Genomic DNA, 27,329 nt, shown 5'->3' on the forward strand with positions numbered 1-27,329 from the left:
AAATTATGATTTGATCTGTAATGTTGTAATGTTAGATATGCTTTTCATTGTGATGTTATATTTACATTCTATTATTTTAGGGTTTGTTGGTCTCATTCTACCACTTTGGACTTCCAATGAAAAAATACCAAAACTGAGATTCTGATGCCATAAGGCTTCTCTTGAAATGACTTGTACCCCTCTCCCCCCACCTAATCTGCTAAAAAAAAGAATAGCCTTGGGAAGGGGCCAATACCATAGGACTGCCTGGAACCTTAGAATCATTGGCCCTAAATTCAGCCCCTTGTTGTTACCCTTGAATGATGGCTATGGGGGGCAGTTCTATAAAATGGTGCCTAGAAGTGAGTTCAGGGCAGGAACATCTCCCCCCCCCCCCCCCTTACTCTGGTCTATTTGGGCTCTGTTTTGAAAATGGCTGCTGCAAACTTTGGTGGTCTGCACGGGTAGGAGCGAGGTGCAATGCTCCTGCCCTGAACTCACTGTTGGACCACCTTTGTTGGTTAGCTGAGAGGAAGCAATCGAGGGGCCCTGACACCAGGGAGAAAAAAGAAGGCAGTGTCCAAGATCAAGGAGGCATAGGGAGGCCACTGCTGTTCAAGGGTGGGTAGGCAGGGGGAAGAGACATTTTGAGGGGGAGAGAGCTGGCAGAGCACGGTGAACCGACCATCAATTAATCCGGAGTGTTGGATAAGTGAAGGTTGGTTATAGGGACTCAACTGTACTATAAACTGCATGCATCATTTGGCACACCTAGATGCTTCAACTTATGTCTGCCATTGGCATGGCATAAAAGGGCATGCCTAAACATGTGTGTGCCAATGCCAACCTTATTCTTGTACTCTACAATGCCATCTTGGTGCTACGATGTCATTTATAAAATTGATTTTCACAACTTTCTCTCTGCTAGAATCCCTCTGCATTATCCTGAGCCCCCAGCCAACTACAGGATAGAAGACTAATTCAGGAACTGAACTGAGCAAGGGCGCTATGGTGCTCATTTACATAAGCAGCAAACCTACCTAGAATAGAGGCCATGAGTCCAAAAGAAATCCTGTGGATGAGGTTATAGGATGCTAAGGTTTGAACTTGAGTTAGTGTTTCCTAGAGAAATTACAAGGACCCACATGTACAAATGCTTTGTGGGTGGCACATATGCCAGTAAGAAGAAAAGTTTTCAAAAGTAGAACCACCAAAAGGGATTTAGTAAGAAGAATATAAGAACATAAGAGTAGACATACTGGGTCAGACCAATGGTCCATCTAGCCCAGTATCCTGTTTTGCAAACAGTGGCCAAGCCAGGTCACAAGTACCTGGCAGAAACCCTAATAGTGGCAACATTCCATGTAGAACCCCAAAGAATAGCAAGATTCTGGAATCCTAAAGAGTAACGCGATTCCATGCAGAATCTCGAAGAGTATCAATATTCCATGCTACCAATCCCAGGGCAAGCAGTTGCTTCCCCATCAGGGGCGTAGCCACGGGTGGACCTGGACGGGCCCAGGCCCACCCATTTTCCCTCCAGGCCCGCCCATCCGCATTGCTGTCTTTATCCCTTTTGTCTCACGGAGGCAGCGCTTCCTTCCTGCCCTGTCTTCTCTCGAAGCTCCGCTGCATCGGTCCCTCCCTGCAAGTAGAATCCTTCTTCGCCGGTCGTGCTGCGCTGCCATGCAATTGCACACGCAGCTACGCTCCTCCCCCTGCCGCGTCTATCTGGCCCTCTGTGATGCACTTCCTGTTTAGGGCTGGATGAATGCAGCAAGGGGAGGAGCGAAGCTGCATGTGCATGGCAGCGCAGCGCGACCGGCGAAGGAGGATTCAACTTGCAGGGAGAGACCGAAGCAGCGGAGCTTGGGGAGAAGACAGGGCAGGAAGGAAGCGCTGCCTCCGTGGGACAAAAGGGATAGAGACAGCGCGAAGGATGCGGATGGGCGGACATGGAGGAAAAATGGCTGAGCTGCTGGGACATGGAAGGGAGAGGAGGAAGGGGCTGGAGGGAAGGGAGAGAGTTGCTGGGACATGGGAGGGAGAGGAAGAAGGGACTGGAAGGAAGGGAGAGAGCTACTGGATATGGGAGGGAGAGGAAGAAGGGACTGGAGGGAAGGGAGAGAGCTACTGGATATGGGAGGGAGAGGAAGAAGGGACTGGAGGGAAGGGAGAGAGCTGCTGGGACATAGGAGGGAGAGGAGGAAGGGACTGGAGGGAAGGGAGAGAGCTACTGGATATGGGAGGGAGAGGAAGAAGGGACTGGAGGGAAGGGAGAGAGCTACTGGATATGGGAGGGAGAGGAAGAAGGGACTGGAGGGAAGGGAGAGAGTTGCTGGGACATGGGAGGGAGAGGAAGAAGGGACTGGAGGGAAGGGAGAGAGCTGCTGGACATGGGAGGGAGAGGAAGAAGGGACTGGAGGGAAGGGAGAGAGCTGCTGGGACATGGGAGGGAGAGGAGGAAGGGAGAGAGCCGCTGGACATGGGAGGATAGGGAGAGAAAGAGGGGTGATGGATAGAAGGATGCAGAGAGAAAGGGGAGAGACTGGAAGGATGTGGAGAGAGAGAGAGAGAGGGGAGACTGAACAGAAAAGGGTAGAGAGATAGAGACACTAGATGGAAGGATCAGGAGAGAGGGTAGATGGGTGGAAGGATGAGGAGAGAAAGAGGGAAGACACTGGATGGAAGGGTAGGGAGATAAAGGAGACGCTGGATGCAAAAGAAAGAGGGGAGCTGCTGGATGGAAAGAGGGAGAGGACAGAGTAGGGAAAGACTGGAGAATAAGAGGAAGGGGCATGTGGAGAACAAGGGTGAGGAAAAGATGAAAAGCCATAGGTGGTGAATGGACAGGAAACCCTGGCAAGAGAAAGACGAAGGCAAGCAGAATCTAGAGACTGGGAGCAACACAATGAGAAAAAGTAAATGGCCATACAACAAGGGTAAAGAACATAATTTTATTTTAATTTAGGATAAAGTAATATGGTACCTGTGTTAATAAAGTTTCAGAGACCAATACTTCCTTCCTTAGGTCAGGAGAGGATACTATAACAGCATTATACTGACCTAAGGCAGGAGGTTTTGGCCTCTGAAAGCTCATTGAAAAGGGTGTTAGGCTTTTAAATAAATTTTCTGAAACCTGATGCACTGAAAAGCAGCACTTTACCCCTATGTGACAAATGCATCTGATTAGTGTGACTAAATTTTGCTGGGGAAGGGGGATAGAGAGAAACTTTTGTGCCCACCCACTTTAGGTTCAGGCCCATCCAAAATTGGCAGTCTGGCTACGCCACTGTTCCCCATGTCTGTCTCAATAGCAGACCAGACTATGGACTTTTCCTCCAGGAATTTGTCCAAACCTTTTTTAAACCCAGATACACTAACCACAGTTATCACATCCTCCGGCAAAGAGTTGCAGAGCTTAACTATTCGTTGAGTGAAAAAATATTTCCTCCTATTTGTTTTAGAAGTATTCCTATGTAACTTGCTGGAGTGTCCCCTAGTCTTTGTACTTTTGGAACAAGCAAAAAATCATAACCATATATATCACCAGCCTACTCAAAAGGGGCTAATAAACTAACCAGCAGGATTTACCAAAGGGATAATACACTTTACGCTGATGACTCCCAGATCTACCTCTCCACACCAGAAATCTCAGCCGAAATCCAGGCCAAAGTATCAGCCTGCCTGTCTGACATTGCTGCCTGGATGTCTCAGCGCCATCTGAAACTAAACATGACCAAGACTGAGCTTCTTCTCCTCCTCCCCCATTCTCTATTTCTGTGGATAACACTCTCATCCTTCCTGTCTCATCAGCTCATAACCTTGGGGTCATCTTCGACTCCTCCCTCTCCTTCTCTGCACATATTCAACAGACTGCTAAAACCCGCCGTTTCTTTCTCTATAATATCAGTAAAATTCGCCCTTTCCTTTCTGAGCACACTACCAGAACCCTCATCCACACTCTTATCACCTCTTGCTTAGACTATTGCAACTTGCTCCTCACTTAGCCATCTCTCTCTTCAATCTGTTCAAAATTCTGCTGCACGGTTTATATTCCACCAGTGTCGTTATGGTCATATTAGCCCTCTCCTCAAGTCACTTCACTGGCTCCCTATCTACTTCGGCATACAGTTCAAACTCCTCTTATTGACCTATAAGTGCATTCACTCTACAGCTCCTCAGTACCTCTCCACTCTCATCTCTCCCTACATTCCTCCCCGGGAAATCCGTTCACTGGGTAAATCTCTCTTATCTGCACCCTTCTCCTCCACTGCTAACTCCAGACTCCGTTCCTTTTATCTTGCTGCACCTTATGCCTGGAATAGGCTTCCTGAGCCGGTACATCAAGCTCCATTTCTGGCCGTCTTCAAGTCTAAGCTAAAAGCCCACCTTTTTGATGCTGCTTTTAATTCCTAACCCTTGTTCACTTGTTCAGAACCCTTATTTTATCATCCTCACTTTAATATTCCCTTATCTCTTGTTTGTCCTGTTTGTCCTAATTAGATTGTAAGCTCTGTTGAGCAGGGACTGTCTCTTCATGTTCAAGTGTACAGCGCTGCGTACGTCTAGTAGCGCCATAGAAATGATAAGTTGTACTAGTAGTATAATGAGCCCTTTCCTGCATAAGTTTGTTCTGCAGGCAAAGGAACACTGTAAGAAACTTTGCTATGGGGACGGGGTGTATAGCTATTTTTTTTGTGAATACCAATTTTCATTGAAATTCTTAATTAAGCTATTTAGCATATCAGCAGCTTATTACTTGCAACTTGAAATATACTCAGGCTTAATAGTCTGTGCCTGAAGCTTGCTGTATTTCCCTCAAATTAAGAGACTCTTCAACCAGAAGACTGTTTACTAGAGACATTTCAGGAAGGAAGGATGCTGGTATGGGAGCTGTGGAATAAATGCAGAAAGCAATGGCTGGATCCTGGCAGTTCCATCCATTTTCTTAGAGTATGTTGTTTAATGAAAAAAAAAAAAATATATATATATATATATCCTATATAATAAAACGCACCTCCAACATTCTGAAGCTGACTGCATGGCTGAGGCATTCCTGCTCTCTGTATCCATCTCCTGAATTGACATCACGTACTTCCGGGTTCGTCACAAGCAGAAGTGACCAACCACACGAGGTTTCTCGGCTTCAGAATGTTGGAGGTGCATTCTATTAAATAGGATTGGTCAGTTCCTTGAAGCACAGCCACAGCTCAGCGTCCTGCACAGTAACGCTCAGACACCAGAGAGAGAGAGGGGGGGGCTGACACCAGGGGGGGGGGGGGTTCTCTGTCACACACACACTCTCTCTCTCTCACAGTCAATGTCTTTCTCTCACTCTCACACACTGTCTCTCACACACTCTATGTGTCACACTGTATCACATTCACTCTCTATGTGTCACACAGTCACTCACACACTCTCTTGGTCTCTTACACTCAGTCTCACAGAGAGTCTGTGTCTCACACACACTCTCTCTCTCGCACACACTGTATCTGTGTGAAACACACACTCTCTCTCTCTCACACTGTGTCTCACATACGCACTTGCACACACTCTCATTCTCACACACACACTCACTCTCTCTCTCACACACACACACACTTGCACATTCACTTTCTGTCTCACACACAGTCACTCTCACAGACACTCTCTCAAACATACACACTCCGAGGAAAACCTTGCTAGCGCCCGTTTCATTTGTGTCAGAAACGGGCCTTTTTTACTAGTGTATATATATATATATTGCATACTTACATAATGCGTACTTACACTGGTCTGGCTATTGTTGATGGAAGAGGAAACTAAGTTGGGCTGTAAAGCACTGAGAAGAGAAAAATCTTCACGTCAGCTACGAGTTTGTATAAAGTGAAATACCTAATTACTCTAGTGATCCAGCAAATGAAAGAGAAGTATGATAAATAAGATTAAAGTTAATCATATAGGAACTTTAGATCATTTTAATACATCATTGTCCATTACTGGATGAATATTGGTCTCGCATAGAGAAAACAATTTCTCACATTTTAAGCTTAAAGATTTCTTATAATTGCAGGGGAATTTGGTATTAATACTGCAATGCCATCACACATGTTTAAATTACTACGCATATTGATCCCAAGTGGCTATAAAATTGATCTGTCAAAATTGGAAAGATTTTACAAACTTAACTCATGAAATGTGGTGGAATTCAGTATGTCTAATTGCTAAATATGAAAAATGTAGCAGCTGAGAAATGTGGTTCCCTTATAGCATTTAATAGAATTTGGTCTCCTGTGTTGAAATGTTCATCCAGTTAATTAATAAATAATAGGCATTAATTTATGACATCTGATATGATTGCATACCCCATACGTATATAGTCAGTGTACATCGACCTATTTGTTAAATTGTTATTGTCATTGGTACCAAATCTACCCTCCCGATATTCAAACGCATTTAACTGGCCAGGATCGGCACCCGGATGATTAAATGCCTCATAACCGGCTTTCTGCCGATTTTCAGCCTCACTCTAACGGCTATATTTGGTCGTGTGAATACATGGAGGCATCTATGGCCGATTTGAACATAACTGGCTAAATCTGAATATTGACTTTGCTGGTTATGTTCAAACCGGCCAAAAATAAACAGGATATTCAAGGCCGGTCACTGGAAATGGCCCGGCATCGAATATCCGGGTTTAGCCCGGCTAACTCCCGTGGTCTGCACATTGGCCACTGATACTTTTTTTTAAAATAAATGTTATTTATGCAAACAGCAAGATGGTTAACGTCAGTGTGAACAATATGACAAAGGAAATAATTCCATATACATGTGTTTTGGGTGTGCGCTGGGCCAGTTTTTACCGTGTCTGCAAAAAAAGGGCTTTTTTTTAATGGGATGGGAAATGAGTATGCGGTAAAACTGAAACCAGTGCGCGCCTAAAACTGGCCTGATCCCTTAACGCCACTCATTGATCTAGCAGTAAGGGCTCACGCTCTACACATTCAGTGACAGTTCAGCGTGTGCCAACTGCCGATTACTGCCGGAAACACCGCACATGGGAGGAAATAGATAAATAAATCATCCAGGCATTATGGGCATGCAGCAAATCTGAAACTGCCACCAGGAGGGTGCGGTAGTCTCATTTTGGTGCGTGCTCATGCAAGTAGAGCCTAACGTGCCTTTGTAAAAGGACCCTTTAATGACAAAGTCCAGAGATGTCTGTACAAAAGAGAAAGACCAAGAGGAATTCCCCACGAAGGAGATGAAGAACAGCAACCACAGTGAGGAATTCTATGGAACCAACAGTCCTTTATTACAGTCCAGCAAAATGTAGATGTCCTGACATGGCCATGTTTCGCCAAGAAATTACCTGCAACAGGGAACAGCGTTCGCACTCAGCGATTAAGCGTATCTCTCCACACTCGTCCTTCCCTACACCCCTTCCCGTGCACTCCGCTCCATGGATAAATCCTTCTTATCTGTTCCCTTCTCCACTACTGCCAACTCCAGACTTCGCGCCTTCTGTCTCGCTGCACCCTACGCCTGGAATAAACTTCCTGAGCCCCTACGTCTCGCCCCATCCTTGGCCACCTTTAAATCTAGACTGAAAGCCCACCTCTTTAACATTGCTTTTGACTCGTAACCACTTGTAACCACTCACCTCCACCTACCCTCCTCTCTTCCTTCCCATTCACATTAATTGATTTGATTTGCTTACTTTATTTATTTTTTGTCTGTTAGATTGTAAGCTCTTTGAGCAGGGACTGTCTTTCTTCTATGTTTGTGCAGCGCTGCGTACGCCTTGTAGCGCTATAGAAATGCTAAATAGTAGTAGTAGTCGTCTCTTGTAACCAGAGCTAATATTGTGATGTCATAATGCCTCAGGCCACCAATAAGAGCCAACCTCATCAGTGATGTCACAATGGCTTGATTGTCCTATACTTGGCTCACTTTTATTACATAGCTCTTTGAGCAGGGACTGTCTTTCTTCTATGTTTGTGCAGCGCTGCGTACGCCTTGTAGCGCTATAGAAATGCTAAATAGTAGTAGTAGTAGTAGTAAACTAGGACAGCAATTCACTCTGCAATTAAGATCGCCGTGCGCTGGGCTGGTAGGCCTAAGGTAGGGTCAATCTTTAAATTTGTGCCCAGGTGGTTGCCTCGTGGGAGGGCCCGACTTGTTCGTAATACCCTACTGTATCCCGGTGGGTCACTGCTTCAGCTTTCGGCCTCCTCCCTCGGTGGTCCCGACTTCAAAGGAGATATTCCACCTCCTCGTTAACAGAGTGAATTGCTGTTCCAGTTTAATGTAAATACTTACAAAGAAGGTGCGGTTCGGAGCACTGTTTAAATGTGAATGCTGCTCCTTTACTAGCTGTGTATGTTTAGACCCCTGATGCAGGCAAAATGAAACACGGCCATGTTGGGTTATCTACATTCTGCTGGATGGTAATAAAGGACTGTTGGCTCCATTTCCTCACTGTGGTTGTTTTTCTAAAGCCCAGACATGGCCTGGCACGGAATAACCGGGAATGAAACTGGTGGCGGTCAATAACATTTGTACTGCTGCTGGCTGACTATTTACCCCATAGTATTTATCTCTCTTTTTTTTTTTTCCCCAGAGCACAGCATTGTTATTTTCTGTGTCCTTATCGGAACTAAAAATGTGATAACAATGCAGTAGGGCTTGTAGTAGGAAAGGAAATTCATGTTTGTAAAAAGGGAGCGTTGACGTTTCTTAGAAGCAGTGTTCCGATCTCTCTGAAGGACTTTTTTCCTTTTGTATGGCATAGTGTTAAAACCAGGCTTAGGGTCCTATCAGGGGTGGCTTCTAGATAATAAAACTCACTTCTTTCATCCCTGAGATTAATTTTGGATTGGTAGTGTAATGGATAGTGCAGTGGCCTGAGAAAGAGGAGAACTGAGTTCAATTCCCACAGTAGCTCCTTCTGACTCTGGGCAAGTCACTTAACCTTCCATTGCCCCAGGTACAAAATAGGTACCTGTATGTAATATATATAAACTGCTTTGATTGCAACCACGGAAAGGTGGTATATTAAATGCCAACCCCTTTCCGTTTCGTGGATCATAACTACATACTGGATGGAATGCATTGGAATATGTTTAGAGGGAGTGCGGACGGACAGAGTATTCCCTTGGTGCATTGGCTATGAGGGTGTGATTGTTAGATATATATATATATATTTAGTTTATTTCTTCTAATTTTATCAATTGTTATGTTTTTATTTATTGTTTCTTACATTACTATAGTTGCAATTGCACTTATTTGTTCTGGAAAAAGTAGATACATTCTACATTTTCTCAGGTTTTTTATTTTTATGCTGCACTTTTTCCCACTCATGGCAGGCTCAGTGTGGCAGGCAATGGAGGGTTAAGTGACTTGCCCAGGGTCACAAGGAGCTGCCTGGGCTGGGAATTGAACTCACTTCCTCAGGACCAAAGTCCACCACCCTAACCACTAGGCCACTCCTCCTCCACCATGTTATACCTCAACAGTCATAAATGAAACAATTCTATAACTGGTCACCCAAAAAGAGGCATCCGGAGGGTACCTGGTAGGAGCCTATTCTAAAAGAATCTATTTGCCTACTTTCCTTTATAAATACTAGTGTAATCACCAAATTCCATGCCTATAAGTTAGGTGCAAATAATTATGCTTACCATAGAGCTAGTTACACACATAAGTGCAAGATCTACCCATGTGCATTCACAGGAGACAAGACTTTTAAAAAATTGAACTGAAGCTCTGGAATGAGGGGGCATGGTGGGGTAAAGGTGAAAGGGGACAAACTCAGGAGTAATCTAAGAAAATATATCTTTAGCAAAAGAATGGTGGATGCATTCAACGGCCTCGTGGTGGAGACAAATTTTGGGCTCCGATATTGAGGCAGCGGGAGTTAGACTGGCTAACTCCCTCTGTTACTAGCGAACCTGGAAAGTCAATGCTGGGACCATATCCAGCCACCAGCATTGAATTTCTGGGTTTGTTTGGCTTGGAGGAGTAGCCTAGTGGTTAATGCAGTGGACTTTGATCCTGGGGAACTGAGTTTGATTCCCACTGCAGCTCCTTGTGACTCTGGGCAAGTCACTTAACCCTCTATTGCCCCTGGTATAAATAAGTACCTGAATATATGTAAACCGCTTTGAATGTAGATGCAAAAACCTCAGAAAGGCAGTATTTCAAGTCCCATTTCTCTTTCTCTAGTTGAGATTCTAGATGGAATGTTGCTATTATTGAGATTCTTCTGTTGCTACTATTTGAGATTCTAGATGGAATGTTGCTATTATTGAGATTCTGTTGCTACTATTTGAAATTCTACATGGAATGTTGCTATGCCACTAGCAACATTCCATGTAGAAGCCCGCCCTTGCAGATCAGTAATGTGGCTGCGCAGGCTTCTGCGAGTCTGCCTAAAACCGTCCTAATCCCTTAACGCCACCCACTGATCTAGCAGTAAGGGCTCACACGCTACCCATTCAGTGACAGTTCAGCGTGTGTCAACTGCCGATTACTACCGGAAACACCGCACATGGGAGGAAATAGATAAATAAATCATCCAGGCATTATGGGTATGCAGCAAATCTGAAATTACCACCAGGAGGGTGCAGTAGTCTCATTTTTACGCGCATCCATTTTTCTTTTATTTTTGGACGCACAGCAAAACCCGGTGGTAATCAGCATTTGGTGCATGTAGACCATTGCCACCCGATTACCGTGTGAGACCTTACCGCTAAGTCAATGGCTGGCGGTAAGGTCTCAGACCCAAAATGGATGCACGCCAATTTTTATTTTGCCGCACATCCGTTTTTGGATCTGCAGGTGCCCAAAGCACACACCTACACTAGCACAGGTTATTTTGCAGGGTACCTTAGTAAAAGGACCCCTTAAGCAGCCATGGGTTAGCCCATAAAAACAGGACAGACTTCTATGCGGTCCCATTTATATGGTAAACCTGGCCACTTAAGTGTTTGGGGTGGAGGAGTAGCCTAGTGGTTAGTGCAGTGGACTTTGATCCTGGGGAACTGCGTTCGATTCCCACTGCAGCTCCTTGTGACTCTGGGCAAGTCACTTAACTCTCCATTGCCCCTGGTACAAAATAAGTATCTGAATATATGTAAACCGCTTTGAATGTAGTTGCAAAAACCTCAGAAAGGCAGTATATCAAGTCCCATTTCCCTTTTCCTATTTGAGATTCTACATGGAATGTTGCTGTTGCAACTATTTGAGATTCTGGAATGTTGCTACTGTTTGAAGATTCTACTTGGAATGTTGAGATTCTGTTGCTACTATTGGAGATTCTACATGGAATGTTGCTAGTGGAGGAGTAGCCTAGTGGTTAATGCAGCAGACTTTGATCCTGTGGAACTGCGTTCAATTCCCACTGCAGCTCCTTGTGACCCTGGTACAAAATAAGTATCTGAATATATGTAAACCACTTTGAATGTAGTTGCAAAAACCTCAGAAAGGCAGTATATCAAGTCCCATTTCCCTTTCCCTTTACTCCACCCCCGGAATGCCCCCAACAAATCCGGCTGGGAGTTTGGTGCTAACCACGATATTCAACAGCATTTAGCTGGTTAAGTGTCATTGAATATTAGCAGCTAGCCCCGATCAAGTTATTTAACTGCTCAGTAGCTGGCTAAGGGGCCCTTTTAGTAAGCCGCGTAAGCGTCTATGCGCGCCCAATGCGTGCCAAAATGGAGTTACCGCCCGGCTGCCATATGGCTGTTGTGGTAATTTCATTTTTGGTGCACGTCTGATACACACGGCCAAAAAATAATTTCGGCCACGTGCATCGAGCGCACGCCAAGTGGCATTTGACGCGCATAGGTCATTACTGCTCGGTTACCGTGTGAGAATTTACCACTAGGTCAATGGCTGGCAACCTGGTCGCAGACCCAAAATGGACGCATGGCAATTTTGATTTTGCTGCATGTCCATTTACGGGAAAATTTTTTAAAAGGCTGTTTTTACAGTCACACTGAAAAATAAATTGGCACGCACCCGAAACCCGTGCCTACACTACCGCAAGCCATTTTTCAGCGCACCTTAGTAAAAGGACTCCTTAACCGCTCAACAGCTGGTTAAATCGCTTTGAATGTCAGGCTCACCGTCTTTATCCGCTGTCATTCTCTGTGTTTCTATGTTGATCTATTTTCCTTTAAAGTACAAACTATACAAGACTAGTGGAACCAAGTCCGTTTCGTTCAAAAATGAAACGGGCCCTAGGAAGGCTCTCGTCTAAGTGATTTTTCCTCTCTCCCCTGCCCTCCCCTCCATGTCCAGCGATGCGTCCCTCCCCTCCCATGCCCTCCATGTCCCGCGATTCTGACCTCCCCTCCATGACCAGCAATTCTCCTCTGCCCTGCCCTCCCATTCGTGCCCCGCGATTCTCCCCTCGCCTCCCATATTCTCTATGTCCAGCGATTCTCCTCTTTCCTGCCCTCCCATCCGTGTCCCGTGATTCTCTCATCTCCTCCGATCCCATACATGTTCGTCGATTCTCCTCTGCCCTGCCCTCCCCGCAATGTCCCGCGATTCTGTCCTCCCCTCCATGTCCACTGATTGTCCTGTGCCCTGCCCTCCCATCCCATCCGTGTCCTGCGATTCTCCCCTCACCTCCCTTCCCCTCCATGTCAATCGATTCTCCTCTGCCCTGCCCTTCCATCCGTGTCCTGCGATTCTCTCCTCCCATCTCATCCATGTCCATCGATTCTCCTCTGCCCTGCCCGCCCCTCAATGCCCCGTGATTCTGTCCTCCCCTCCCTGTCCATTGATTGTCCTGTGCCCTGCTCTCCCATCCGTGTCACGGGATTCTGCCCTTCCCAACGATTCTCTTCTGCCCTGCCCTCCCATTCGTGTCCCGTGATTCTCTCCTCTCATCCCATCCATGTCCATCGATTCTCCTCTGCCCTGCCCTCCCCTCACATCGATGTCCCGTGATTCTGTCCTCCCCTCCATGTCCAGCGATTGTCCTGTGCCCTGACCTACATCTGTGTTCCGCGATTCTCTCCTCTCCACCCATCCCATCCATGTCCATCGATTCTCCTCTGCCCTGCCTTCCCTTCACCTTGATGTCCCGTGATTGTGTCCTCCCCTCCATGTCCAGCGATTGTCTGGAGCCCTGCCCTCCAATCCATGTCCAGCGATTCTGCCCTCCCCAGCGATTCTCCTCTGCCCTGCCCTCCTATCTGTGTCCTGTGATTCTCTCCTCTCCTCCCATCCCATCCACGTTCATCAATTCTCCTCTGCCCTGTCCTCCCCTCACCTCGATGTCCTGCGATTCTGTCCTCCCCTCCATGTCCAGCTATTGTCCTGTACCCTGCCCTCCCATCCATGTCCCGTGATTCTGCCCTTCCCAGCGATTATCCTCTGCCCTGCCCTCCCATCCTTGTCCCATGATTCTCTCCTCTCCTCCCATCGCATCCATGTCCATCGATTCTCCTCTGCCCTCCCCTCAATGTCCCGCGATTCTGTCCTCCCCTCCATGTCCAGTGATTGTCCTGTGCCCTGCCCTCTCATCCATGTCCCGCGATTCTGCCATCCCCAGCGATTCTCCTCTGCCCTGCCCTCCCATCCGTGTCCCACGATTCTCTCCTCCCCTCTCCTCCCATCCCATCCATGTCCATCGATTCTCCTCTGCCCTGCCCTCCCCTCACCTCGATGTCCCGCGATTCTGTCCTCTCCTCCAGCGTTCCGTTGCCTTCACTTACTTGCGTTCATAACATCTTGATGTCAGCTCGCCTCCAGCATTCCCTTCCCTTTCACTGTTCCGCCCTCTGACGTCATTTCGTCTTTACTCGAGGGCAGCACAGTGAGAGTGAATGGAACGCTGGAGGCTTGCTGACGTCAGGATGTTACGGACCCAGACAGCCAGCAAGCCATGGAACGTTGACGGTACAAATTATTATATAGGATAGGCAAATATTTATAAAACAGCGTTTAAGGAGAATTTTGGTATATACATGCATCTATTCTAAGGAAATATGCACATTGGATTACAGACTGTGCCCCCATGTTGTCTTGCAATAGTAGTATTGATGTCCACGTGCTTATACTCACCATGGCAAAATTCAGAAGAGATTTACCGCCAGATAGCTCACAGACCACACAAATGTCAACAGAACAATGTAAATTGACAACCAAGTTCTTGGTCATTAAAGTGACTTCTGGGCTCTTGTCAACGGAGAACTTTACTTGTAAAGGTGAGGACGGTGGGTATTGTTTAGCGACCTACGTACATTAAAAAATAAAGTTAAAAAGATCCTTAGATATTTACCCAGGATACCCTGAATATATACACAAGAAGAAAACACAAACCACAGAAAGGAAGAAATATGTACAGCTATTGAAATTTGTATAGGGAAATGTTTCTAGCTTACTTGAAATTGCCTGTGGTTTAAACATGGCCAGAGTACTCCCCCTCCCCCATGCAGAAAGCCCATCTTGGCCACATCCCCGATAAAGCTCCCTCTTTTGCCACACCAAAGAGTTGCCTCCCCTCACACACAATTGTCCCTTCCCTCAATCCAACTACTCCAGGCAACACCTTCTCCCTAGGTCCCTCCTCCACCCTCCTACAGGTACCCTGGGCCTACCATACTGGAGCTCCCCAGTTGCTCCTGCCCTCACCAGCACCTTGTTCTAAAATGATGCTGGCAATCCCCGCTAAGGGTCATGCTTCTTACACAAGAATATAACTCCTAGTGATAGTACGGTGAAACTACCCCTGGAGCTTGCTGTGTTATGGCACCACAACCTAAGGGGCAATTAACACGAGTTAATACAACTTGATAACTTTCCCCTTTCTGGGGATTTTAAATAACTCTTGCTGCATCCTCACAGCAGTATTTTATTCAAAGAGTAGATAAGTACATAAGTATTGCCATACTGGTTCAGACCAAAGGTCCATCAAGCCCAGCATCCTATTTCCAACAGTGGCCAATCCAGGTCACAAATACCTGGCAAGGTCCTGAAAAAGTTCAATACATTTTATGCTACTTATCCCAGAAATAAGCAGTGGATTTTCCCCAAGTCCATTTTAATAATGGTCTATGGACTTTTCCTTTAGGAAGCTGGCCAAACCTTTTTTAAACCCCGCTAAGCTAACCGCCTTGACCACTTTCTCTGGCAACACATTCCAGAGTTTAATTACATGTTGAGTGACGTACTGCGTCATCTAAAATCATACTGAGTAGTATATTGTGAAATATTATGCAGTCTAAATGCAGGAAATGTTAGGCTAGTTTGCACTGATCTTACTGAAGCTGAACTAAAGACATTAAACGTTACATACCTCAGGAATATAAGAGCCCAGGGCAGCGACGGTTAGTTGCTCGGGAAGCTGTAGAACAAATTAGATTTTGGTTGTGTCATTTGCATGTCTTTTAGCTTTTAAAATGATAGAAAATGTGCTCTTTGTCTTATGGTTTATACTATTCTGTTCTCCATTGCAACTCCCTTAATGTCCAATTTTATTGAACTTGTCTAGATAGAAAAAAGACATTCAAGTTGGGATATCAGTTTGTTTCACACTATTAGCTGAATTAAAATTGTTTGATGCACATTAAACTATTTAATGCATGCAAATTGTTTGTATGGGCATTAATTCAGAGGTTAAAGCACATTAAATTAATTTTGCAGACCAAAAGCCACATCCAGTTAGCAGCTGCTGCAAATGGATAAGGGACTATTTAGCGGCACTAACTGGATAAAGCCACCCAGTATTTTCTCTGACCACCTTGGCATTATCCGGATAGTGCTGGGGAGCTCTGTGGGTGGATTGTGGGACAACTCAGAAGCATCTCCAGATAATGGCCATATTGAGAGCTCTAACCAGATAAAGAGGCTAGTGGTTGGGAGGCGGGGCTAGTGCTGGGCAGACTTCTACGGTCTGTGCCCTGAAAATGGCAGATACATATCAAGGTCAGGAATACACAAAAAGTAGCACATATGAGTTATCTTGTTGGGCAGACTGGATGGACCGTGTCATCTACTATGTTACTATGTAAATTCTTCTTCAAGGAAAAGGTGGTACTTGCACGGAACGGCCTCCCGTTGGAGGTGGTGGAGACGAAGACTGTATCTGAATTCAAGAAAGCTCGGGACAAGTGCATAGGATGTATAAGGGAGAGGAAGAGATGGTAGATGTAATGGATGGGCAGACTGGATAGACCTATGGTCTATATTGTTAATATATGTTGTAGCCAGAGCCCCCGTCACTGGAATAGTGGTGGGCTCTGTCATGAAGCCTAGGCCCTGAGAGGCACTGGCTAGGCCAGTAAAACTGAGATAAGACTTAACACTGGGCACCTACTGAAGCAGTGTCTAGTTGGCAAGTCAAATCAGGATCTGGCCTAACAAGCAAATGCAGTTTTAAAGCTTAAATGAAGAATTAGATAACCTGAATTGACAAGTTAGGTTAGGCTAAGATGGAATCCTTTTTTAAGATGGATGCCTATGAAGATAGGAAAAGAGGGAAAAAAATTGTTTATCACAAGAAGGTATTGCAGAGGATTGGGAAATGTGTATGGGGGGGGGGGGGGGAGATTTGGGCTTCCGATCTAGCTTGTGGTTAGCTTGTGGTCAGCTACTGTAAGAAAACAAGATTTGCATATAATTATACAGTTTTAATGAAATGAATAATGAGGAAAAAGGGTATATAGGAAAGGTGAATCTGGGAGGAGTTTGGATTCGATCCCCAACTCTCCTCAGCGCCACCTGAAATTAAATATGACCAAAACCGAGCTTCTCATTTTCCCCCCCAAACCCACCTCCCCGCTCCCCCCGTTTTCTATTTCTGTTGATGGCTCTCTCATTCTCCCTGTCTCCTCAGCTCGAAACCTTGGGGTCATCTTTGACTCTTCTCTCTCTTTCTCTGCTCATATCCAGCAGATTGCCAAGACCTGTCATTTCTTTCTTTACAACATCCGTAAAATCCGCCCCTTTCTTTCCAAGCACTCTACCAAAACCCTCATCCACACCCTTGTCACCTCTCGTTTAGACTACTGCAATCTGCTTCTTGCTGGCCTCCCACTTAGTCACCTCTCCCTTCTCCAGTCGGTTCAAAACTCTGCTGCCCGTCTCATCTTCCGCCAGGGTGGCTTTACTCATACTACCCCTCTCCTCAAGACCCTTCACTGGCTCCCTATCCATTTTCGCATCCTGTTCAAACTTCTTCTACTAACCTATAAATGTACTCACTCTGCTGCTCCCCAGTATCTCTCCACACTCGTCCATCCCTACACCCCTTCCCATGTACTCCGCTCCATGGATAAATCCTTCTTATCTGTTCCCTTCTCCACTACTGCCAACTCCAGACTTCGCGCCTTTTGTCTCGCTGCACCCTACGCCTGGAATAAACTTCCTGAGCCCCTACGTCTTGCCCCATCCTTGGCCACCTTTAAATCTAGACTGAAAGCCCACCTCTTTAACATTGCTTTTGACTCGTAACCACTTGTAACCACTCGCCTCCACCTACCCTCCTCTCTTCCTTCCCGTTCACATTAATTGATTTGATTTGCTTACTTTATTTTTTTTTTTTTTGTCTATTAGATTGTAAGCTCTTTGAGCAGGGACTGTCTTTCTTCTATGTTTGTGCAGCGCTGCGTATGCTTTGTAGCGCTATAGAAATGCTAAATAGTAGTAGTAGTAGTAGTAGTAGTAGAGATGTAAAGCTACGGACGGATGTCCTAAGACCCTGTGATGAGCGTACCAGACTGATGTAAGAAATAAAAGTTTCTACATATCTGAACTTTCAGCTGTATCTTGGTATTACTCAAAGTTTCACTCCTTTTATTTCCTACAGTGATAGAATAATTTCTTTCATAAATCTACTCTTCACTAAATACCATTCACCAGACATATTATGGGGAAATGAATTCACACACTGATATCCATAAGTGACAGGTCCTATTGGTGGGATATATTCCAAGCCTTCTGAAAGACCCTCTTCACCCTCCTGGACCGGTGTCCAGCAAGGGTCAAGGGGGGGGGCTCCCTAAGGGGGATCTTAACAGTGTGTTTCTATGTAACTTTATCTGGACAGAGGTATTCGTTAGCGGTTTGAATCTCACCACTAACTGGATACCACAACCAATCAGCCCTAAGTATCTGGAAACCAGTGCTGAATTTCTGGTTTATCTTTTACTGCGTGCCAGGTTTTCAGGATATGCACACTCTGCCTGATATTCTATCCTATTTAACCGGTCAGAATGGTTTAACCAGCTATCTGCCGATATTCAGCGGGGGATAACCGGCCCCTGATCTTTAAACCAGTTTTACGGCTATATTTGGCCATGTGAAAACGGGGGATATCTTTGGCCCTTTTAAAGATAACCGGCTAAGTCTGAATGTCGACTTAGCCAGTTAGCTTTAAAACGGCCCAAAATAAACAGGATATCCATTGCTGGTCACCGGAAATGGCCTGGCATTGAATATCTGGGCTTAGGCCAACTGCGGGAGTTAGTCAGTCTAACTCCCGCTATCTGAATATCAGCCGCAATGAATATGCATGAGTTACATTTTCATGTGCTACTTCCATTCCATGTAAATCTACTTCATGCATATTCATTGTGGGTATCCTGAAAACCTGACTGGCTAGATGTGTCCTGAGGACTGGGTTGAGGACCCCTGCTGTAGAGGGAGTGTTAGCATTCAAGGACATGACTCAAAAGCAAAAATATCCTTGGCTGTAATCAGTGGCATACCGAGGGGGGTCGGTGGGGGTGCAGAGAGGTGCATGGAGCAGCCGCATGGATGTTGACTCTGCTGGTTCCCTGCTCCCTCTGATGTTACTTCCTGTTCCGGGGCAGGGAACCGGTGGTGCCGACAGCAGTGTGACTGTTCCCAGCACCCCCAGGAGGAAAGAGCAATGCACCAGAGGAATGGAGGTGATGCGCCGGGGGGGGGGGGGGGATGATGAGCCAGGGCCCTTGGGTGCTGCACCAGAGAGGGTGCTGCAGCGATCCACCCCGGATGGCGGCCGACTTAGGAATGCCCCTGGCTGTAATACTAACCATTTCATGTGTGATAGCAGTGTTGAAAGATCCGGAGCTCTGCATGGCTCTGTACATGGACTGGAAATACTGTTGAGAAAATGCTATATTGACCATAGAGTCACTGTTGCCAGCATCTGGTGGCAGGAAGAAATCCTTTGTGCTATCAGGAAGGTTAATTAACTGATCATTCACTGTGTACTGAGCCTGGAAAGAAAACAGAAATATAATACTGCACTGCTTTTAAGAATCCCTTACAAAACAAATCTACACACTTTCTGCTGGATTCTATATAGCACGCCTAGAGAGCCATGAGGAAATCCAGGCATATTCTATAACAACGCAGGTAACTTAATTGGCTTAACAAGCTAATTAGCGTTGATAACGGCACTTAACAAGCTATAATGAGCACTAATTGGCAATAATTAGAATTTATGCGCACAACTCGCTAAACAAATTCTATAATGAACTGTGCCTAAACTATAATGCGCGCAGTCAGATGTGTGACTATAGGCGAGGAAAAGGGCGCTTTGTGGGCATTCCAAAATTTACATGCATAGTTATAGAATATGGCCCAGTGTGCGTAAATCTACATGCAGAGATTTACATCACATTTTTGTTGGTATAAATAGAAGCACATTGTTTTAGGCACTGGGATACGCTTAGGCAGAAACGTTTTCTGCGTAGATTTTTTTTAGGTGCCTTATATAGAATCTGACCCTTTATTACCAGCACTGAAAAACTCCAAGAGCTGCTTTTATGGACATGTGTCACATTCCACTCTTCCATATTGTAATGTTACTCCATATCAAACTTGTGAATTACATAAACGCTGTAAGACTCTTCCATTTATCGAGGAGTGTAGGGAGAGATGAGAGTGGAGAGGTACTGAGGAGCTGCACAGTGAATGCACTTATAGGTCAATAAGAGGAGTTTGAACTGTATCTGGAAATGGATAGGAAGCCAGTGAAGTGACTTGAGGAGAGGGCTAATATGAGCATAGCGACGCTGGAGGAATATAAGTCGTGTGGCAGAATTTTGAACAGATTGAAGAGGAGAGAGATGGCTAAGTGGGAGACCTGTGAGAAGCAAGTTGCAATAGTCTAAGCGAGAGGTCATAAGAGTGTGGATGAGGGTTCTGGTAGTGTGCTCAGAAAGGAAAGGACGAATTTTGGTGATATTATAGAGAAAGAAACGACAGGTTTTAGCAGTCTGCTGAATATGTGCACAGAAGAAGAGGGAGGAGTCGAAGATGACCCCAAGGTTACGAGCTGATGAGACAGGAAGGATGAGAGTGTTATCCACAGAAATAGAGAATGGGGGACAGCGTATCAAGGAGTAGGCTGTGATCAACAGTGTCAAAAGAAGCAGATAGATCGAGAATGATGAGGATAGAATAGAGGCCTTTGGATCTGGCCAGGAACAGATCATTGGACACTTTAGCAAGTGGAGTGGAGGAGTAGCCTTGTGGTTAGGGCAGAGGACTTTGATCCTGGGGAACTGAGTTCGATTCCCACTGAAGCTCCTTGTGACTCTGGCAAGTCACTTAACCCTCCATTACCCCTAGTACAAAATAAGTACCTGAATATATGTAAACTGCTTTGAATGTAGTTGCAAAAACCTCAGAAAGGTGGTATATCAAGTCCCATTTCCCTTTCCCTTATGGCATCACAATATCAGAAGTGAGCCAAGTATTGGGCAATCAAGCCATTGTGACATCACTGATGAGGTTGGCTCTTATTGGTGGAATGAGTGGAGGAGTAGCCTAGTGGTTAGTGCAGTGGACTTTGATCCTGGGGAACTGAGTTCAATTCCCACTGCAGCTCCTTGTGCCAATGCTTTAGAATATATAGAATCTCCCCCTAAGCACTTAACCATTTTTCGCTAAATATCGGCTTGACCTATTAAGTTACTGTGGAAAAAAATAAAACCAGATATTCAATGCTGCAATATCTTTTATATAGTCACCACAACTGCAGAATGACTACTGAAAACTTTTTGTGTGAGGGAGCTAGATAACGTTACGGGAAGATGGAATGCCATGTTTAGAATCTAGTGCCATGATAAATGAGTGTATGGAATTATTCAGCACTTAGTCCCCTGAGGAAGTGAAACGGGAAGCCCCGTTGGGAATTACATTCAAAAGCTAAGTGCTCTGTTGAATTTTGCTTCACATAAAGTTTTCAATAGTCATTCTGGAATTGTGGTGACCAATGAGTAAAATGGAGTCCAATTAACGTTTGTTGTGTTCCAAGCCATAGTCTTCATGATGTCATGATATGATTGCGGTTTATACTTACGTCCATATACATATCCATATAGTCATTAGTTATAACAGGCTGACTTGGCATAATGTACTGAAGATTGACTTGATCATCAACTGGAGTGATAGCTAAAAGTCATTCAACACAGAGGAAAACATTTAATAGGGCACAAAACTACAAATGTGTGCACATACTGTACAGTCTCGATTATCTGACATAAACATGACCAATGCATTTGTTGGATATTTGAAAAGTCGGATAATATGGAAAACACTGCATAAACCCCTCAAGCAATGCATAAACAAGGGCATAGGAGTCCCGATTTTCAAAAATTGTTCTAAAACAAAGATTTTGAATAGAAATAAATGCAATGATGACACTGGGGAGTCTTTTGGATATGCCGGATGGTTGAATTAACGAGTGACCATATTTGGCCACATGCAAAGCAGTGATATCTTTGTTTGGTCTAACTTTAACTGGCCAATGTTGACTATTGGCTTGGCCGGTTAAAGTCACACCGGCCCAAAATAAACCGGATATCCAATGCCAGTCACTGCAAATGGCCCAGCATTGAATATCCGGTCTTAGCATCAACGGCTAATTCCCATGGTCTGGATATCAGGCCCATTCAGTGGCACTGTCTAGTTAAGGCCCTTTTGAAAATTGTCTGAAAGCAAGTTCATAGTTTCAGAGGGCTAAAAATTCACTTATCAAGATATGATGGACATAGGCAGATTTCCTCCATTTCAACCCATGTAAAGGGCACCTAAGACTTTGAAAATGTACCCCAAAATGCAGAGAAAGGGAAAACTATTTAATAAAAACAGTGAAATGCCCCTTAAGTCCTGTGTAACCTTTTCCTGCCTTTATGGTAATCTACATCACTGTACTTACCTCCTAGCAACCCAAGTTCTGCATTCAACCCAATGAAGACATTGGAAACGGTCATTCACATCTGAAATAAAGTAATTATATTGGATTAATATACCAGCTGTTAAATATAAAGCTTCTACTCTATTGTAGTGAAAGTTTTCCCTCCCCTGTTTTAGTCAGTTGCACATTGTCTAACCTATTAATTCATTAATGAGAGTTGTTGTGTAGCATACCGCTCGCTCTTCCAGGACTACCTGTGGTGGTAGTCTCGTCCCGAATGCACGCCGTTTCCAGGGGAAAAAGAAAACCCCCGGAAATGGCTTGTGCGGCAGTAATACTGCATCGCAGTGCTCTGCCCGGTTACCACTGGGTTTAGAGTGGGAGCCTTTATCGCCACTTCATGGGTGGCCGTAAGGACACCCCACCGCATGGCCATGCGAAAAGAGTTCTCGTATCACATGGCCATGTGTGCAGCGCCACTCCGACTCCTGAGGTCTCCCCTTCCCCCAGCGCATGAATGCGCGAGCGCACCCGCGCGCCAGCTCGGCACAGCAGCACGCTCTCCATGGCTCTGCCCCCTCTGCTCACGCCCAAGAAGGACTCCGACCTTTCTTTTCCTGCCAGTGGTCATGACGCTTCTCCGCCTCCGCCCCTGTGCCCTGCCCCTTTCACCCCTCTTCCTCCAGCTCTGGCGTTCTACATGACGTCAGCCTGTGCTACATAGCCTAGCACCCCAACTCCGAAGAAGTCACGAATACAGGCAGCAAGACACATAGAACGTTGGAGGTGAGAATTATTATATAGGATGATGTTAGGGATAGTTTTCAAACTATCCGCATTGGGGCAAAGTCTGCAAGTACTTTTTAGCTCACAAATTTTGTATTAACTTCAAAGAGAAAAACCATGTTTTGTGCTGGAAGTTTCTATGTAAACAATACCCATACATTCGAAATTATGATTTTTGTGTATTACTTTTGATCCTGTCAAAAACATGTTTCCCAGGAACACATCCCTAAGGGCCCCTTTCACCAAGCTGCGGCAAAAGGGGGGCAGCGTTGTTGTCAGTGCCTGTTTTTGACGCACACCGAGGCTCCCTTTTACCACAGTGGGTAAAAGGTAGGTGTTTCTTTTTAAAAAGAAATGGCCGTGCGGCAAATGAAGCACCTGCCACGCAGCCATTTCTGTGGGAGTCCTTTTGACGATTCGGTAAGGGCTCCCACGCTAACCCAATGGTAACCGGGCAACGCTCGGCACTGCCCAATTACCACCAGGTACACACCGGTGCTATAAAAATATTTTTGTAGCACCGGATATGACAGCACACTGGGGGGTAGCCTGAAAGTACTTCCTTTTTAGTGAGCGGTGAAACCCACATTGGGCTTACCGCCGCTTTATAAAGGGGCCCTAAATGCTTTCGCCACATTCCTACCCCTGTAAATGGCTTTGAAATGTAAAATGAGCTAATTTCTGGTTTAGCACTGTGAAACGTAGTATCAAAAGTCTTACATGCATAATGAATCTCTATGCTGGCATTCCATTTTAGTTATTTATTGAGATTTGGGTTTAGTTTTGGCTGAAACTGAAATTGCCTCGGGAAAATCACTGACTTATTTCAGCCGTAACTGAAACCGAAATGAAAAGTCTGCCCCCTCCACCCCAAATAGGAGTAGCCCTCCCTTCAGCCCCCCTAACTAATATGCCTCCCCCCACATACCTACTCATAGCCTCCCCCCCCCCTGCAGACTTACCTTACAATCCTTGATGATCTAGAGGTATATTCAGGGCAGAATAGGGTTACCAAATGTCCGGATTTACCCGGACATGTCCGGACAACCAGGCGGGTTTTGCCAGCCCGCCAGCCTGCCCGTTTGTCCAGAAATCCAGACAAATGGGCAGATTGGTAGCCTCCCCTCCCCTTACTTACTACTGCTCTGGTGGTCTAGTGACCTCTTCCGCCTTCAGGGCAGGAAAGAGCCCCTTCTTTCCTGCCTGGAGCGCTGCCCTGCATGCATCCTTCCTGTTGGTGATCTCGACGCCCATTCAAAATGGCTGCCGAGAGTTGACGTGACCTCGTGAGACTTCAACTCTCGGCGGCCATTTTGAATTGCTGACGAGATCACCAACAGGAAGGATGCATGCAGGGCAGCGCTCCGGGCAGGAAAGAGGGGGCTATTTCCTGCCCCGAAGTGGTCACTAGACCACCAGGGCAGTAGATAGTAAGTAAGGGGAAGGGGGTGACGGGGAGGGGAGGTGACGGGGTGTGTGACAGGGGGGAGAGGAAAATGTGACAGGGGCGGAGCGAGGGCGTGGCAGGAGGGCAGAGCGAGGGCATGGAAGGGGTGAGTGGGTGTGAAAGGGGGCGTGGCATGCATCCTCCTTTTTGGGGGACAAAATATGGTAACCCTAGGGCAGAAGCAATCTCTACTATCAATATGGTTGCCACAACCTCTAGTGGTAGTCTCATGAGAGGTCATGGCAGCCATTTTGTTATAAGGTAAGCATTGCATTGGAAGTATCTGGTTTGGAAATAAGCTTTTGTTCATCATGCTGTAATTTACTAATCACGGCGAACAACTCTTTTATCAGCCGACCTGCAGAATACCATACATGTTGCCAGCACAAAAAATGAAAGCAGCCTGGATTCTTACCTTATCAACTAACATTGCACGAATGTATTCCCGCAGTGTATCTACAATAGGGGGCAGCAAACTGGATGATAGGAAAATATAAAAACAGGAAGAGATTTGGAGTGGCATTTTAGAAAGGATATACAGGTCAGAATTGAGAAGTCCAGGCTGGGATTTCTCGTGCACCAATTAGTATATGCAACAAGTTTTAAACTCACCTACAGGTATATGTCTTGTATAGAAAGTGATGTTGGCTCAGAGAGAATGAATCATGACATGACTGATTTCTGACCCAACTGATTTTGTACTGATCCATGTTCTTACTCATGTTTTGTATCAACTTTGTCCAGGCTCTGATATTCTAATCTCCACTCTAAGGGAAGGGAACAATTTTCAAACATGGAGCCCTGTGTTACTGAGGTGTATTAGCATTTTTAGCGTATGATAAACAGTGCATGTTAACCATAGGTAGGGTTACCATATTTTGTCCTCTGAAAAAGAGGGCACATGTCCCGCCCCTGCCCTGCCCATGCCCCACCCATTGTCCTGCCCACACCCCGCCCATTTTATATCCTCGCCCTGCCCCCTGTCACATATTCCCCTCCCTCCAGGTCACATATTCCCTCCCCTGCCCCCCATCACTTCCCCTCCCCGGGTCACCTCCCCTCCCCTTACTTACTATCTACTGCCCTGGTGGTCTAGTGACCTCTTCGGGGCAGGAAAGAGCCCCCTCTTTCCTGCCCACAGCTCTGTCCTTGCCCTGCATCCTGTTGCTGTGACGGTGTCGGGATTCAAAAAGGCCGCCGAGAGTTGAAATCTCGCGAGGCCGCTTCAACTCTCGGCGGCCATTTTGAATCCTGAGACCATCATAGCAACAGAATGCAGGGCAAGGCAGCAGTGGCGTAGCAAGGGCAGCTGACACCCGGGGCGGGTCACCGATGTGCACCCCCCCCAGGTGCAGCACGACGCACCCTCCCCCCTCCAGAGCGCACCCTCCCCCCTCCAGAACGCACCCCCCCTACGGAACGCACCCCCCCCCCCTTCTGAAGCGCGTACTTACTTCGAAAGCAGGGCGGGAGAGTCGAACCACCCAGAGTGCATGTCGCTGGGAGCTGCGTCAGCTTCGCTGGTTCCCTGCTGTCTCTGCCCCGGAACAGGAAGTAACCTGTTCCGGGGCAGAGAGAGCAGTGAACCAGCGGAGCCGACACCCCCCCAGCGGCATGCACCCGGGACGGACTGCCCCACCGCCCCCTTCCTACGCCAGTGCAGCGCTCCGAGCAGGAAAGAGGGGGCTCTTTCATGCCCCAAAGAGGTCACTAGACCACCAGGGCAGTAGATAGTAAGTAACGGGAGGGAAGGGGAGGGGAGGCCCGCCCACCCGTTTGTCCAGAAATCCAGACAAACAGGCGGACTGGCAAAACCCGTCCGGACGTCCGGACATGTCCTTTAAAAGAGGACATGTCCGGGTAAATCCAGATGTATGATAACCCTAAACATAGGAATATTATGGGCATCTACACTGTTAGCATGTGCTAATATTTAGCGAGTGTTAAAAATGCTAGTGCACTTCTAACATGGCTTAGTAAACGGGGCCCACGGATGGGCTGTCATTTGCAACAACAAGGGAAATATCAACAATATATCCCATGTTGTTGCCTGACATTAACAAATAAAACAAGCAGAAAAGCACATTTTTTGTTTCCTGATAATAGTGTGCACTGTTTGCAAAGATGTACACACTCTTTTTCCAATAGCGTACCCATTCGAACCACTGCTCATGGATGAACTGCTATCAGGAAAAGAGCATGCACTCAACGACTTTGGTCCCTTGATGACAAAATGGCCAAACGAAAATACAAGCTGATGCATGCCACTACCTTCTCCTACATGAGCACACAGCTATGGAATGCACTACCCACAGACCTAAAGGCAATTGAGGAAATGACTAACTTTCACAAATCTCTGAAAACATATCTCTTCAACAAAGCCTACAAAGAGAACCCATAGCCCCAACAACCCACCTCACCAATACATCCAGCTATGAAAGTCCACCTTCTAAACCTACTCACCCAATCACTTCTTTCTTCTTCCCCTACTTAAGCTTTACATATTACTAATTGTATCCGATTTCCTGGAATGACAATATCATAACTAAACTATGTAAGCCACATTGAGCCTGCAAATAGGTGGGAAATGTGGGCTACAAATGCAATAAATAAACATTCCCAGAAGCAACAGGGGAACAACACAAAACAAAAATGTTCTGGTTGCTCATCCCTAATAAATGCCAGTCAGCATCCAGAAAACATTCTGAAAATCACTCTTATAGCCTTTTCTTGGATAATTCACCTACAACAGAGTTCTGGCAAACCTTAAGATCCAGAAAAGGTCAGGTTTTTTGGACCTGGGATTGGCCAAATTCTAAAAGTTCCTGGGCTTGTCTTCTTAGGAGTTCAACTGTAGTTCTCATTGACAATAGTATATTTCCCATATGTACACTGGTTAGCCTATGACATATACAAGGGCAACGAGGCGACCGCACAGAGCCTCACGCTCACAGGGGCCCTGCGGCTGGTTGCGTCCGG

General features: G+C 46.0%; 1 protein-coding gene across 1 annotated transcript in view; it reads right to left on the bottom strand.

The window, feature by feature from the left end:
* Positions 1–919: 919 nt before the first annotated feature.
* Positions 920–27,329, bottom strand: part of LOC115476899 (BPI fold-containing family B member 2-like) — a 29,742-nt gene continuing 3,332 nt past the window's right edge. Inside the window, exons 3-9 of the mRNA XM_030213473.1 lie at positions 24,766–24,826; positions 22,139–22,199; positions 21,281–21,372; positions 19,002–19,187; positions 15,281–15,328; positions 14,047–14,217; positions 920–940 (exon numbers count right to left, since the gene is read on the bottom strand). Of these exons, the coding sequence (XP_030069333.1) occupies positions 920–940; positions 14,047–14,217; positions 15,281–15,328; positions 19,002–19,187; positions 21,281–21,372; positions 22,139–22,193 (573 nt within the window). The 5' untranslated portion in view covers positions 22,194–22,199; positions 24,766–24,826. The remainder of the gene's footprint in view (positions 941–14,046; positions 14,218–15,280; positions 15,329–19,001; positions 19,188–21,280; positions 21,373–22,138; positions 22,200–24,765; positions 24,827–27,329) is intronic.

Source organism: Microcaecilia unicolor, chromosome 8 (assembly GCF_901765095.1).
Source record: "Microcaecilia unicolor chromosome 8, aMicUni1.1, whole genome shotgun sequence".
NCBI lineage: Eukaryota > Metazoa > Chordata > Amphibia > Gymnophiona > Siphonopidae > Microcaecilia > Microcaecilia unicolor.